The 12,794-nt window shown below is 39.8% G+C and overlaps 1 protein-coding gene across 1 annotated transcript in view; it reads left to right on the forward strand.

The window, feature by feature from the left end:
• The first annotated feature begins 61 nt into the window (after positions 1 to 61).
• Positions 62 to 12,794, forward strand: part of auts2 (AUTS2, activator of transcription and developmental regulator) — a 307,865-nt gene continuing 295,132 nt past the window's right edge. Inside the window, exon 1 of the mRNA XM_022745814.1 lies at positions 62 to 328. Coding sequence (XP_022601535.1) covers positions 62 to 328 — 267 coding nt within the window. The remainder of the gene's footprint in view (positions 329 to 12,794) is intronic.

The raw sequence follows: 12,794 nt of genomic DNA on the forward strand, positions 1-12,794 counted from the left end.
CCTTGAAGAGTTTGATTGTCTGTAAGAGGAGTGTTTTGTTTGGAGGTTTCCTATGAAGGACATGGATGGCCCTCGATCTAGTGGTCTACGCAAGAAGAGGAAGTCACGATCAGAGCGGGATCGTGAGAGGAGATCAAATGGGATAAGGAACAACCATGTTAAGGGCTCTGTCTTTCGCTTCTCCTCTGACTCAGAGCAGGGCGACCGGGAGCCCTCCTCATCCCGCCCTCGACCCCCGCGAAGAAAGCGAAAGGAGTCTACTTCCGCTGAGGAGGACATCATCGATGGCTTCTCCATCACTGGGTTTGTGACCCTGGAGGCTCTGGAGGTAAGTGCTGAACCACAGGTGGTAGCCCCTTCAACTTTCTCCAGCGTGTGTGTGTTTGTGTGTGTGTGTGTGTGTGTGTGTGTGTGTGTGTGTGTGTGTGTGTGTGTGTTGCTTTTGCATGAAAATCCTGGTGAAAATCACTTAGCACTGTGCAGAAATGTGTTTATTATTGGGTGCAGCTCAGTGCCTCTCTGACTGGGCTGGTCCAGTGTTTTGGCTCCTGCTTGCATATTTGGCTGTTGTGTGTGAGCTGGAGTTCAACAGATGTAGCTTTAAATGTAGTGCTGCAGCCAGAGATTACTATCTGTGTCACTGAGAGGCTGTTGTTGTTGTGTGTACTGCTCTGGATTTGTTTTCACAAGAGTTTCCAGCAAAGCGTTACACCAGATGAGGGATGTTCAGCTATGGCTGTAGTGGCTGTTGTGCCTTTTGTACGCTTCACAGTGAAAAAGCAATTTGATCCATGTTACAACAGTTTATTCAGAGTGGGAGTAATTTATTGTGCGCTGGCTATTCATTTTGCTTGGAATGCAAACCGGGCACAGGCTGCCTTCCAAAGATATAGTTCTGAATTATGACTTCTACGAGCAAGCATTTTTTTACACACAGAACAACTGCTACATTTCTCTATAATGATAACTTACAGAAGGGTGACAGATTAAGGTGGTGGGCCATCACGATCCTCCAAAACAGCTTCACTGCTCCTTGGTGTAGATTTTTGGAACCGATCTTTCCTCATTTGGTGTTTTCAAAATGATGGTGGAACACGTTGCTCCAAAATCTCTTACAGCTGTTAATTTGGTGTCTGCCAGGGCCATAGCATTTGATTCAGATCTTTTCATACTCATGAAACCACTCAGGGACCTCCGCACCCTGTATGGAAGCGTTCATTATTTTTCCCGACTCCTCTTGGCTCTGGTGTTTCTTGTCATATTTTAGCTGTCTGATTGTGTCGGTTTTAGCTATTGTTAAAAAAATTACTTGTCCATTACTGTTTATTTTGCACCGTACATTTTATACATTATTTCTTTTAGCTTTTGCTCTAATCTTGTTTCACGTTGATGTTGATGTGAAAATAGTTTCCCAAGGTCAGAAGGGGAGTTGTCCGAGGAAAACCCAGTCTGACTCGCACTTCGTAATGTATGCAGTGTGAGTCCAATCTCTTGTTCACTGGTGTGATCCATGTCAAGGCTATGTACAGTATCACTTGTCCTTACTGTATCCCTTTGTTAGTCAGATCAACACTTTTCACAGCTCAAGAGTGTCTTAATGTTTTTTTTTACTATTATTTTTCATTAGGAATTACTCTATTCAGCAGCCAAGGACTGCGTGTCGTTTCATTGCTTCCTTGTTTTGATTGACCTTCCTTCTCTTGTTGTCTCTGTTGATGTTTTGTGCTTCTGTCTGTTAAAGCGCTGCAAACCACAGTTTGAGTCTAGTTAGATGGAAACTCAGAAATAAATGTGGGAAAGTTTAAAGTCAGTAGCGTCTGAATTTGCAAGGTCAACATACATTTAGTAAACAACGTAAAAAATTGCCTTGAACTGTAAAGTTTAGTTTCATTGTTCAACTCTGTTGTTTGCCCTTTTCATGAATATTTAGTTATTTCACTACATCTGATTGATTGATTGATTGATCAGCCACATACAAGCAAAGATACGTCATGTTACTTGGCTCAGATATTTTTCTGTGACATGTTCCTAGTTATATAATATAATATTACTTATCTGCCCCATTCCCAGATATTGTGTCAGTACATTAATGACTACTACTCAGATATTGTGGTCAAAATTTAAGGGCTCATTATCAAAACATGTATGATGTTCTATTAGAGCTGGAAAAAAATTCTGATGAATAATTTAGGTCGACTGTATCTGTTCTGCTTTTTGGTCAACCCTCATCTGCACAATCACCCTATCAGACTACAGCAACAGGTTTACATAGCTGACATGTGTAGGGCCAAACACCTCTTTGGAAACATAAAAATGAGTGACCATGAACAGAGTCAGATATCTACACAAGACAAGAAAATTATAGTGGAGAGGTCACACAACATGAGAGATTTGGAAATGGTTTGGGTTTGCAAAGCTCGATAAACAGCAGCAGCAATATCCGTAGCAAGATATACAGGCACTCTGTGCTGACGAAGTAGGGAAACACAAAGGTACCATCCCTCTGAGTATACAGACAGCCAAAGTATGTGGTCCCAAACTGCAGCACAAGCACCCAAGCTTGCAAATAAGCCTCCTGTGGTAGTTAGACAGTCACACCGCAGCAGCAGTGGCTTGTGTCTGCCTTTTCAGTCATTACTCCATATGATAAGAGCTCAAAAGGAGGCAGTAAGTGCAAGTTTATATGTAATAGCAAAAGACATAATGCCTGTTAAAGTGGTGGAAAAAACTGGTTTCAACTGTAATGACAGTGGTTGACTCCAGGTATAAAGCCCCTGGACAGAAACATTTTTCAGAAACAGCTGCCTCAGCTTTATGCAGGATGCAGGGGAAATGTAGAAGAGCAGCTTTACACACTTGCTTTACACCACTACTGACATATGGTCTAACCACACAGCAGAGCCTTACATGAGCATAATCAGTGTAAATATTATATCATGTGTCATGTTCAGAGTATCAACCAGTTTAGAGCCATAACAAACCCTGTGGTTTATTTCGGATTTAATCCAAAACTGAATATACCTCTTGAACTTCAGAATAAAAGGCACCCTGTAGAGTTTTCTTGTAAACAAACAAGTTATTTAAAGGTTGCTCACTAAAACATATTCTGTGTATCCTTAAGGACTAACAAACATGTGGAATGCAAGTCCTTCCCCTTTGTTTATGTTAAATCTAAATTGAGATCAATCGGAATATTGATCAGTGTGAAAAACTATATAAATAGTGATATTTTTGGCTATGTCACCCAGTCAAATTATAAACACTGAATGCATTTAACTGAAAATTGAAAACTGTACCCTTTTAGGCAGCCTGATTGTAACAGATTTACAGCTGAGTGTATATTAGTAGACATAATTTTAACATTTTATTACCGTCCACATTGTTTCAGTCTTATACTGCAGTAAACTGAGTGGAAAAACAGACTAATAAATCAAAATATATTGCAGTATCAGATTAAATTAATATCAAATCAGTCATTTAGGAGTCAAAACAGTCTTGTCACAAAGTGGTTTACTGTGTAATAAAAACAGAGAGAGTTCAAGTAAAGCAAGAGAAAAACAAATTATACTTGTGTTTGTGTGTGAGTGCATATGTTCACACACTGGTATTTGTTTTTGTAAGAATGTCACAGAGCTTATTAATGCAGTATCATCTCAGAGGGAAGTGAAAGGAGATGGTAATATTGAATTGTAATACTTCTTACGGGTGTTGTGGTTCTACCGTGGTCCAGTGCCCCTCATGCTGTCTTTAGGGAACGGGTTCCATAGCATTTTATCAAATCTGAATCCACTTACTGAATCTGAATCCTTTCTCTGTCATATTCATGAATGAGGAGAAACAACATTTGCTCTTCACTGTGGGACTGTGCTGCAGCTACAGACGCCGTACAAGCTAACATAAAAACAGCACAGTGAAAATAATATTAATTTTACTTCAGCGTTCAGTGAATATCAATTAAATTGAATCTCTGATGTTTCGCTGCACAATGCACTTACCGTTAACTGAAGGCAGAGTCACTGTTGCACTGCTACAAGTCACAGAATACAGTGCAACATCGGAGGTGGGCTGAGGCCGAGCATAGTTCTCCTCAAATCATCAGAAACAACTCAAGTTCCTATTTTACCTTGCAGGACAGTAAATAAATACTTAAACAAACGATTAGTCATTCCCCCCTCGCCCCCGGGTGCCCCTTGTTTATATCACCTAGTTATGTCGTTAATCTATTTTCTTCTTTGCTGATGCCGCTAGTGTTGGAGAGAGAGGCCAAAGAGTTGAAAAAGAGAACGTAAATGAGAGAACCAGTGATTAGAACCCATCGCTACTCCCTACAGAGGTTTTGTCCAGATTTATGTGGTCTGAACTCTGCTGTATATTTCAGTATGGCTTCTTTTATCATGTCTGTGACTATGTAGGATTCTTTGTATTTGTGTACTGTTTGTTGTTGTTGTTGTTATTATTATTATTATTATTATTATTATTATCAGTCCGCTGATTATTTATGGTTTGGTCTATGACATGTCAGAAAATAGTAAAAAATGCACATCACAAAGTCCCCAGAGTCCAACGTGACATCTTCAGATGTTTTTCTTTAAAAAGATACTAAAGATACTTTGCTTACAATGATTTTAAACTGAGATGAGCAACAAATCTTCACACTGTAGAGAAGGACATGAGAGTATATTTGTCATTTTTGCTTGAAAAATTACCTGAATGATTAATTGATTGCGAGGATGTAATGTGGTTGGGTTGAAATGGATGTATCCTTCTCACTTTTCAGAATCCTTGTTGTCGCTTTTCAGTTTGATTTATTCACTGAAAGAAAACTAAATCATGTCCTAGCCAACAGAATCCAGATGGGAGCAGCTCTGGGTTCATCAAAATGTTAAAAAACTCCTTTGAGTCACCTTCTGTTATTACTGTGTTCACAGCAGTATATATTCAATACATTTGTAATTAGAATTCTATAAATAATGATTAATTGGGCTGTAGCCCACCAGAGCTGAGCTCCGCCTCCTGACCCTGTCAGAGCTCAGTGTCACAGGATTGGCTTGAAACATCATCTTTCAGACACAGTCTCATACTGATCAAACAAGAGAAGAATGGCTGCTCCTTTTCTTTGACTTGCACAGCAGCAGGATCGATACGTGTATTTCCAAACTGAGAGAGGGGCAGTGTGCAGTTCACGCACGTGGCACAGCAGCAGCAACTTCATTAATTATTTAGATCCTCTGACGTGGCGTTGTGATCTTACATTAGTCGTATTAACTTAAATGCTTTCCTGCACAGTAAACAGGTGAGCTGATGCACACAGATTTCGTTTTATAGTGAAATCATTGGGAACAGAGCAGCTGTGCTCAGGATGAGTCCAACACCAACAAAGCTGTTGCTACATTTTTATTTTCAGCAAAAGTCCAAACATGGTTTCCTCTGGAGAATCACAGGTCAGGTGAATTATTACAGGGTGTTTTCAGTTTTGCTGTTTCAATGAATAATATTGGCAGACGTGCCAATACTGCAAGCTTGACCTGATCTAATCACTGAAGTAAATAAGAAATAAGGCAAGAGATAGTAATAATGGAAAAAAAACAACCTAGTGCACTAACCTTGTAAGTTACTGTAGATATTGTAGTTGCTTCAGTGTAGAGACTTGTCCATTTTTATGCACGGTTGGTAGTTTCAGTGTTTCGTGAAGCAAAAATTAAATGGAAAAAAAATCGTTAACCCGCTGACAGGCAGTGTCTTTGAGTACAGGACCGTGTATTTTCGTTGTTGTATTATTGTCTCTATGGGACTTCACAAAGATGAACTTTTCTCTCATTCATTTGAGGGGAAAAAATAAAAATGAAACTGAGTGAGCCGGCTTCATCTCCGTGGTATCTGGGCACTGGGGCAGTTAAATTCTGCTTGATATATATCTCTATGAAATTTAATCAGTACAATGGAGGCGAAAAGTCCTGAAACTCCTCTGCATTTAAAAAAGACCAAGCTCTTTGTAGTAAAGCTAGTTATAAAACATTATTTACCGTTTAAAGATTCAGTGTTGAACTTGGAAATTATAGTTTTAGATTAATGGACTAATAGTTTCTGCTTTAAAGAGAACAGCATAGATCTACTGTTTATGAAGTTTATGTTTTATGAAATGCTGTGGATCCTAAATGCTGAAGTCAGGCTTGTGACTGAAACTTCAAGCTGCAGTGAGAATGAGACCTACTGTTCACAGGCCAGTGATAAAAGACTTAACTACTTTACTTAGCAGCTGTCTTTTGTGTTAAGATCATGACTTAGCTTGAATCAGAGAGCTTCTTAAACAGATACAAATCTATAACATTCCCTCAGTAAAATTAAGGTAAGGAAAGATTGTCTTGTTGTTCGTCCCCCTCTGACGACTCAGAATATTGAATTTATAGAAAGCATTTTAAACTGATAAATAATGTATCACAAAGACTTCTCAGAGCTAGATCCACCCTGTCAGATTTTTTAATGATAGGTGGAGAGATGTACTTCTTTTCTTTAATCTTCAATTATGGACAGGACTTGTTAAAGCTTTTCTTGCATTTCACTGCCTCTATAGCTTAAATAATTGGATTTCAGTTTGTTCAGTATTTTTCAAAAGTTTCCCACAGAGTTGCATTCTATTTGTAGCAGTAGCTGACAGACGGGGGGCTTTCTTAATCATTGAATGATATTTTAATTGCAAACAATTTAATTTAAATAAATAACTGAACAATATGCACAGCTCCACTGCTTCACATTGTGTCAAACAAATAACAACCCTCACAGACTTGGGTCAGGTGAGTGAGGGTTGATTTACTTATTGCGATTGGTCAGTGAGTCCAGTCCTGGCAGATGTAGCACGCTTTGCGCACCATGAATTACAGGCACAGAGAGAGAGGGGCAGTAAAGAGACAGGAACAGTCCACAGGCTCACTGACAGGGTGGGATTTCTCCAGACGGTCAGTCTGACTGTAACAGACGGTCTGTTGTCAATGTGTTTGTGACTGAGAGAGAGAGAGATTGAGAGATAGAGAGAGAGCAGGGCAAAGAGTGGCTGAGCGAATCGTTATTTTCATGACATTAAACTTCAGCTTCCTCACACTTTTGGACAATAATTCAGTGTTCTCTTGATTCTCTAATTCTGACATGTATGCGTCCAATGTGTCATCGTTTTCAGTTTTGCAGTTATCTTTTGACCACACCATATTAAAAGACTTTATGTTGTGAATAGATGGACATATCACAGTAGCACTTTTTCTGTCTGGGTAAAGTTAAATTCCGATGAGGTTAGACCCCTGGAGGTGTATGCGAGTGCTCTCCATCTGTCACCACAGTGCTCGAGCAACACTGCTCCTGGGCCTGCTTTTCATGTGCATGCGGATATCTTAGCTTTGCATTTCTCTTTAGCAGTCTCAGGGCTGAAGTGTCCATGATGAGGCTCTTGAGATACTCAAGTTGCTTTTGGTGGATGTTGTGCAGCATATTGTTGTGTTGATTACTTGTTGGTGTTGCAGTTTGGAGTGAACTTGCTCGTGTTGGGCTTTAGTTAAGAGCTGCTGAAGAGGAAGTTGCTTCAGGAATAAAACTTGACCATGAGCTGTGTGAAAGTATATTGCTGCTGGTTGCTGTTTGTTTGTTCTTTTGATCAGCATGACCTCAGACAATCTTCACCTACAGCCAAGTCATGATATAACAATGATTTGCTTTTCATTCATGCAGGATACAGAATATGCTGCTAAAATATACCCTGTGTAAGTTGATGTTTGTATAGTTTCAAAAAAGTCTTTGTAAAATCCACCATCTTGGCTGTAACTTCCAGGAAAAGCATTCTACTTGTGTGTCTTATTGAGTAAAACTCAAAGAAGGCTATTCATGCTTGGAGGAACTGAAAATATGAACACAGTGCAAGACTTCAGAATAACTGTTTAGCAGTGAAAAATAGACCACATTCTGTATGAGCATTAGGTTGATCTTCTTTTGTGGTGCCTGTAGTATAGAGTGCAAGAAGTTCTGATCTGGCTCTGAGGCATTTCAATATTCTTGAAGCCCTGAAGTTTTCTCTGAGTACATTGTAGTTCAGGGGTAGTAGATGTATTAATATACAATATAATATGATTAATATAAAAGTGTTTATGTTTTAACTATTAGCTTATTAGTGTAACAGTGTAGTGCAAAGGCACAATAGAAGTTTGCTACAGTTCCCAGTAGACCTATGACCATTTGTCCACTATCGCTTGTTGAACTCAATGTACTTATTTTCCCAAGCCTAAACGCTTTCACTTTAAATTGAGCAAGAAAGGACATACATACACAACATATTGAGCACTGAGATAAAAAGTACACAGCAGCACTTGTCCTTCTGAAGAAGTTGGTTTGTAGAGTTTTTTTATTGAGAGAGGTCTGAGAAACAACCTATTACAGCACTTGAAGAAATTACTAAATTATTGAGTGCCTTCTCCTCTAAAACCTTTGCTGTGTTTCATCCATTTCACTTGAAAGGGGTCCCTAACCTCAGCATTGCCCCTCCTGGCCAGAATTGATTTAAAAATGTTGCCTTAGTTAACCTACTGCTCCATTCTTTCCCCATAATTACTGGTCTCTGATGTCTATATCTTTGTACCACACACACACACACACACACACACACACACACACACACACACACACACACACACACACACACACACACACACACACACACACACATCGATAACATACAGGCCTGATCAGGCTCCTGTCCAATCACACCCTTTGCTTTCCCAACGTTCCTTTCACTGAAGTTTAACACTGCGCCTAAAGGCTAGACTGACTCCTGTTTTTTGACTCCAATAACAACATCTCATCTTCTTTCTCAGCAGGTTAACAGCAGTCTATTACATGATTGACTGCCCGTGATAATACGACGAACAGCACAAAAGCAATACTGTGTAAATTAGTACATTTGCAGTATCTGTTCTTCTCTGATTTTGCATTTTAAGGTCTGGAAAGACTTCTTAATTCACTGTGCCCCACAGAGCTCCAGCAGGTTTTGTTGTTCCTCTAAATGACTTCCCTCTCTAACTTAATTTGTTACACACCATAAAAACAGAAGACAACAGATTCACCTAATGCACACACAGTGTAGAGAATGGAACTGGGCACATAACTGCACAACACCACATATGGGCAAGACTGGGAGAGCAGCCTAGTGTTGGGATGGACGTGCAGAGCTGACACAAGCAGTTTGAGGTCTGCAGTGTTGAACAGTTACTTTCATTACTATAAAAATGAAATAAATCAAAGAGATTTTGATAATTAATCCCCTAATTACAGATTTTTTTTTTTATTTCTACAAAAAATATTAAGTATATTTTGGGATAGCAGGGTCTTACATTTCTGGATTTTTTTTTCAGTTTGGAAACTAATGTTCTTCATTAATTATCATGATGTGATGGGTTTTCGCTCAGTTAACCATGAATCTTATGGATGGCCACAGTGATTGTGGTTTCTCTGATTTGCCAAAGATATCATCTTTAGATCAGAGCCAGACAGATGAATGGTCTGACAGCAGGTCATATATCGGTACCGGTCAACATTTCGTCTGATAAGCTACAAGAAGCCACAGTCCAGAAATGCCAATTAGTTTTGAGGTAATCTATAATCATTGTCTCCATTACATTGTTTGTCCAACTGAGACCAAGATTGATCTTTACACTGTAAACTGTCCAGCGCAGTAAGTTATCCTGGTCGCAGTTGTCTAACAAAACAAATCTCCAGGATCTGTACCAAGATTGTTTATGTGTCTGTGTTTAAAAAACATTAAAGTGAGCCAATATATCATTAACAATTCTGTTTTGGCCACAAAAAGCTACCAGTGTACGTTCATTTGTTTCTGTCAGTCTTTTGCGATACATTAGCTTTGTTTAGGCAGGAGGTGCAGTTACTAAGACGACCGTCAGTTTCTCCTGTGGCACAGTTTCCTGACAAATTCCCTTCTCTTGCAGCCTAGAGTAAAAAAAAGACCAAACATAATGTGCTAAACCAGTTTTTGGCTGGTGTTATAAATAATGCATCAGGTTGTGTACCAGCACTGGATTTGTCATGTCATGCCTAACTGCACCAAACAGCAGCTAGTAGGCAGCTGACCACCAGAGAGCGAAGAGATAGTCAATCGATCACAAAAGAACTTTAAAACCTTTCACTTCGGGCTTCGCATCACACTGACAAAAAGTCCATAAGAGGGGGATATGTATAAACCATGTGTGCTGGAGGAGAAATGTTTTCATAAGAGCTGTGGAAATCCTGTCTGTGCTTTTTCCTGCCGTTTACATTTCATTTCAGCACCACTGATGCACCGCCGGCACCTTGTTGCTTTCAATTAAGTGTCAGTTTCTATTTCTGATTTCTGCTGCGCCCATCAGTTATTTAATTTTAGGCACCCGCTTCACACCCATCTGTCACACCCACACTGTCCGTGGAGATGTGACACATTCAAACTGGGGCACGGTGGTGCATCATACCTCATGGATTTAGCTGAGTCATCGGGGCACGTGGGTGGAAGGTGGAGGTGGTATGGAGTGAGGAGTTCAACAGAGCAATAATAGGTTCATTGATGAGTTGTCAGACTTTAAAATAGCAAATAATGGTTAGCTAATTAATGACTATTGACATTTGAAGTGGAGCAGGAGTTAAAGGACAGGTCTCTGGCCTTAGCTGAGAGGTTCAACTGCAGTAATTAAGTCAACAAAGGGTGTTCCTCACATATGGCCAAATGGAGATGATGAATTACAGTTTAACAGTCTGGCATTTTTCTCCTCTTGTATGCTGTTCGTGGGATGATGCTGTCGGCTTTCCAGCATTTCAAAAACAATTGATTTTCTTTGGCACAGCCCTCAGAAGTCTGCCTGGAGGAGGACTTGTAAGTGCAGGCAGAGAGGAACACATTGATTGGTGCTTCATTGTAAGAAAGAGGCTAATGTGAAATCAAATGTATTGACAGCTTGTTTCCAAAAGAATGTTAAAAAAAACTGGCATTTCAAATAATTAAGACACATAAGTATCAAACCAGCCAGCTTTGTTTCTGTGAGAATGCAGGTTGATGAATAACTTTTCATCATGGCTCCCCTTGTGCTAAGCTGCCTTGACGGACATTTCTGTCTAGTGAATAATATCACTTTTTCAGCCTTTTTAAAACGATTTTCCACCTTCCACACATGTATTTATTCCAGTCTTTTGGCAGTAATGGCAGTTATTCATTTTGCAGCATTTTAGAAGTGTCAGAGTATGATGTATGGTATGTTTTAATGTGCTGTGACAGCCCAGTGACTGACACATTAATGAAGTAAGCTGTCATCTCTGGGTGTTTAAAAAAAACCCATCATCTGTTATTTCGGGATTTGTGGATGATGAATTCTAAGAACTCACACGTGTACACTAATGTTTAGATACTCATCAGATTGTGTTGTCTGTCTTCTGTGGGTGTGCAGTTATTTTAGTACTTGAGGAGGTCTTTCATTGGGAGGTGAACTGAGCCAGAGCGCTGTTTAAAACTTTATTGATCTCCTACCAGTGTACATTCAGTACCTTGGCTGTCTAATCGACCACTCGAGCAGCTATTCTGTTGTTGTGGTGCTCCATGGCCTGTGCTGATGTGGGACATTTTTGCCATAGATGCAGACTAATCTGTTAAACTAACTTTGTCTGCATTGCAGGGCCGTGTTACATACTTTACAACTCAGCTGTCATCTCTCCTGGCAGATTTGTTACTTTCCTGCCTCCGTTGGTACTTTGACAGCCTTTCCACCTGTCACTAACACGTGTCCTGGATGATTGCACTGTACCTACGTAGAAGAGCAGGCCATAAAATCCAGGTGTAAATCCACCCAAGATCCAATTAACATCTGATGACCCAAAGCGAGACGTGTTTACAGGTACATTTTGGCACATACAGAAAGCAGAAATTAAGGTTTGCATCAAATGTTAGATCTGAAGTTAAGGAAGGAAGCAGTCTGTTTGGGGGAGAAGGAGAAGTCTGAATTCATCATATATAGCTAACAGAGCTATAAAACACAGCTCATGTATAAAATTCAAAGTAGAAAGGCTTTGATTGATGTCATGATGTGTGGTTCAGCTCAGAAGCACTTGAGTCACGTGCCCAATGCCGACACCCTCATCTCATTCGTTGGGGGAGAAACTGACACTGACGCATTCGTATGAACTCAGGCAAAACAAATAGCTCGGCAGCAGGGGAGATGTGCAACAAGCAGCATCAATGTTCGGAGTTGACGTACAGGCAGAAGGAATGGGACTATGGGATCTCGGAGCGGGGAATGAGGAGGGGGTGATCAGTTTTTACACTCTCACCCAAACTCGATACAGACATTTTGCAATGGTGCTCTGCTTCTTTATCCACACTTGTAGCTGCAGTGATCTGTGCGGGCTTGAGCTGTGAGAAATGTTGAGAATCCAGAGAGTTTGTGTTTTTATACTGAATTTAAGAATTGTTTGAACTTAAGGTCATGGATACTATTTTTGTATTGAATTATTGAAATCTCAGGAATGCTACATAGAAATATGTAGCCCTGTCGCTTTTTAAAACATAGTTTCTGTTCTGTTTTGGTACAGTTCAAGGGCTCTTTTACTACATTGAGAGCTTGAATAAGCAGTTGAAAAAGCAATGTGCATTTTGCAATAGACAATTTGTCCGAGGCGAGAAAGGAGGAATATTTTTGTCTATAGTCTGTGTTTGCAAAGACTGAGTGACTGAGTGCTGTTGTTGCTGAGATTCATAAATGACAACCAATACTAGTTTACACACAAGT

This window comes from Seriola dumerili, unplaced genomic scaffold (genome assembly GCF_002260705.1).
Source record: "Seriola dumerili isolate Sdu_G_001 unplaced genomic scaffold, Sdu_1.0 BDQW01000091.1, whole genome shotgun sequence".
NCBI lineage: Eukaryota > Metazoa > Chordata > Actinopteri > Carangiformes > Carangidae > Seriola > Seriola dumerili.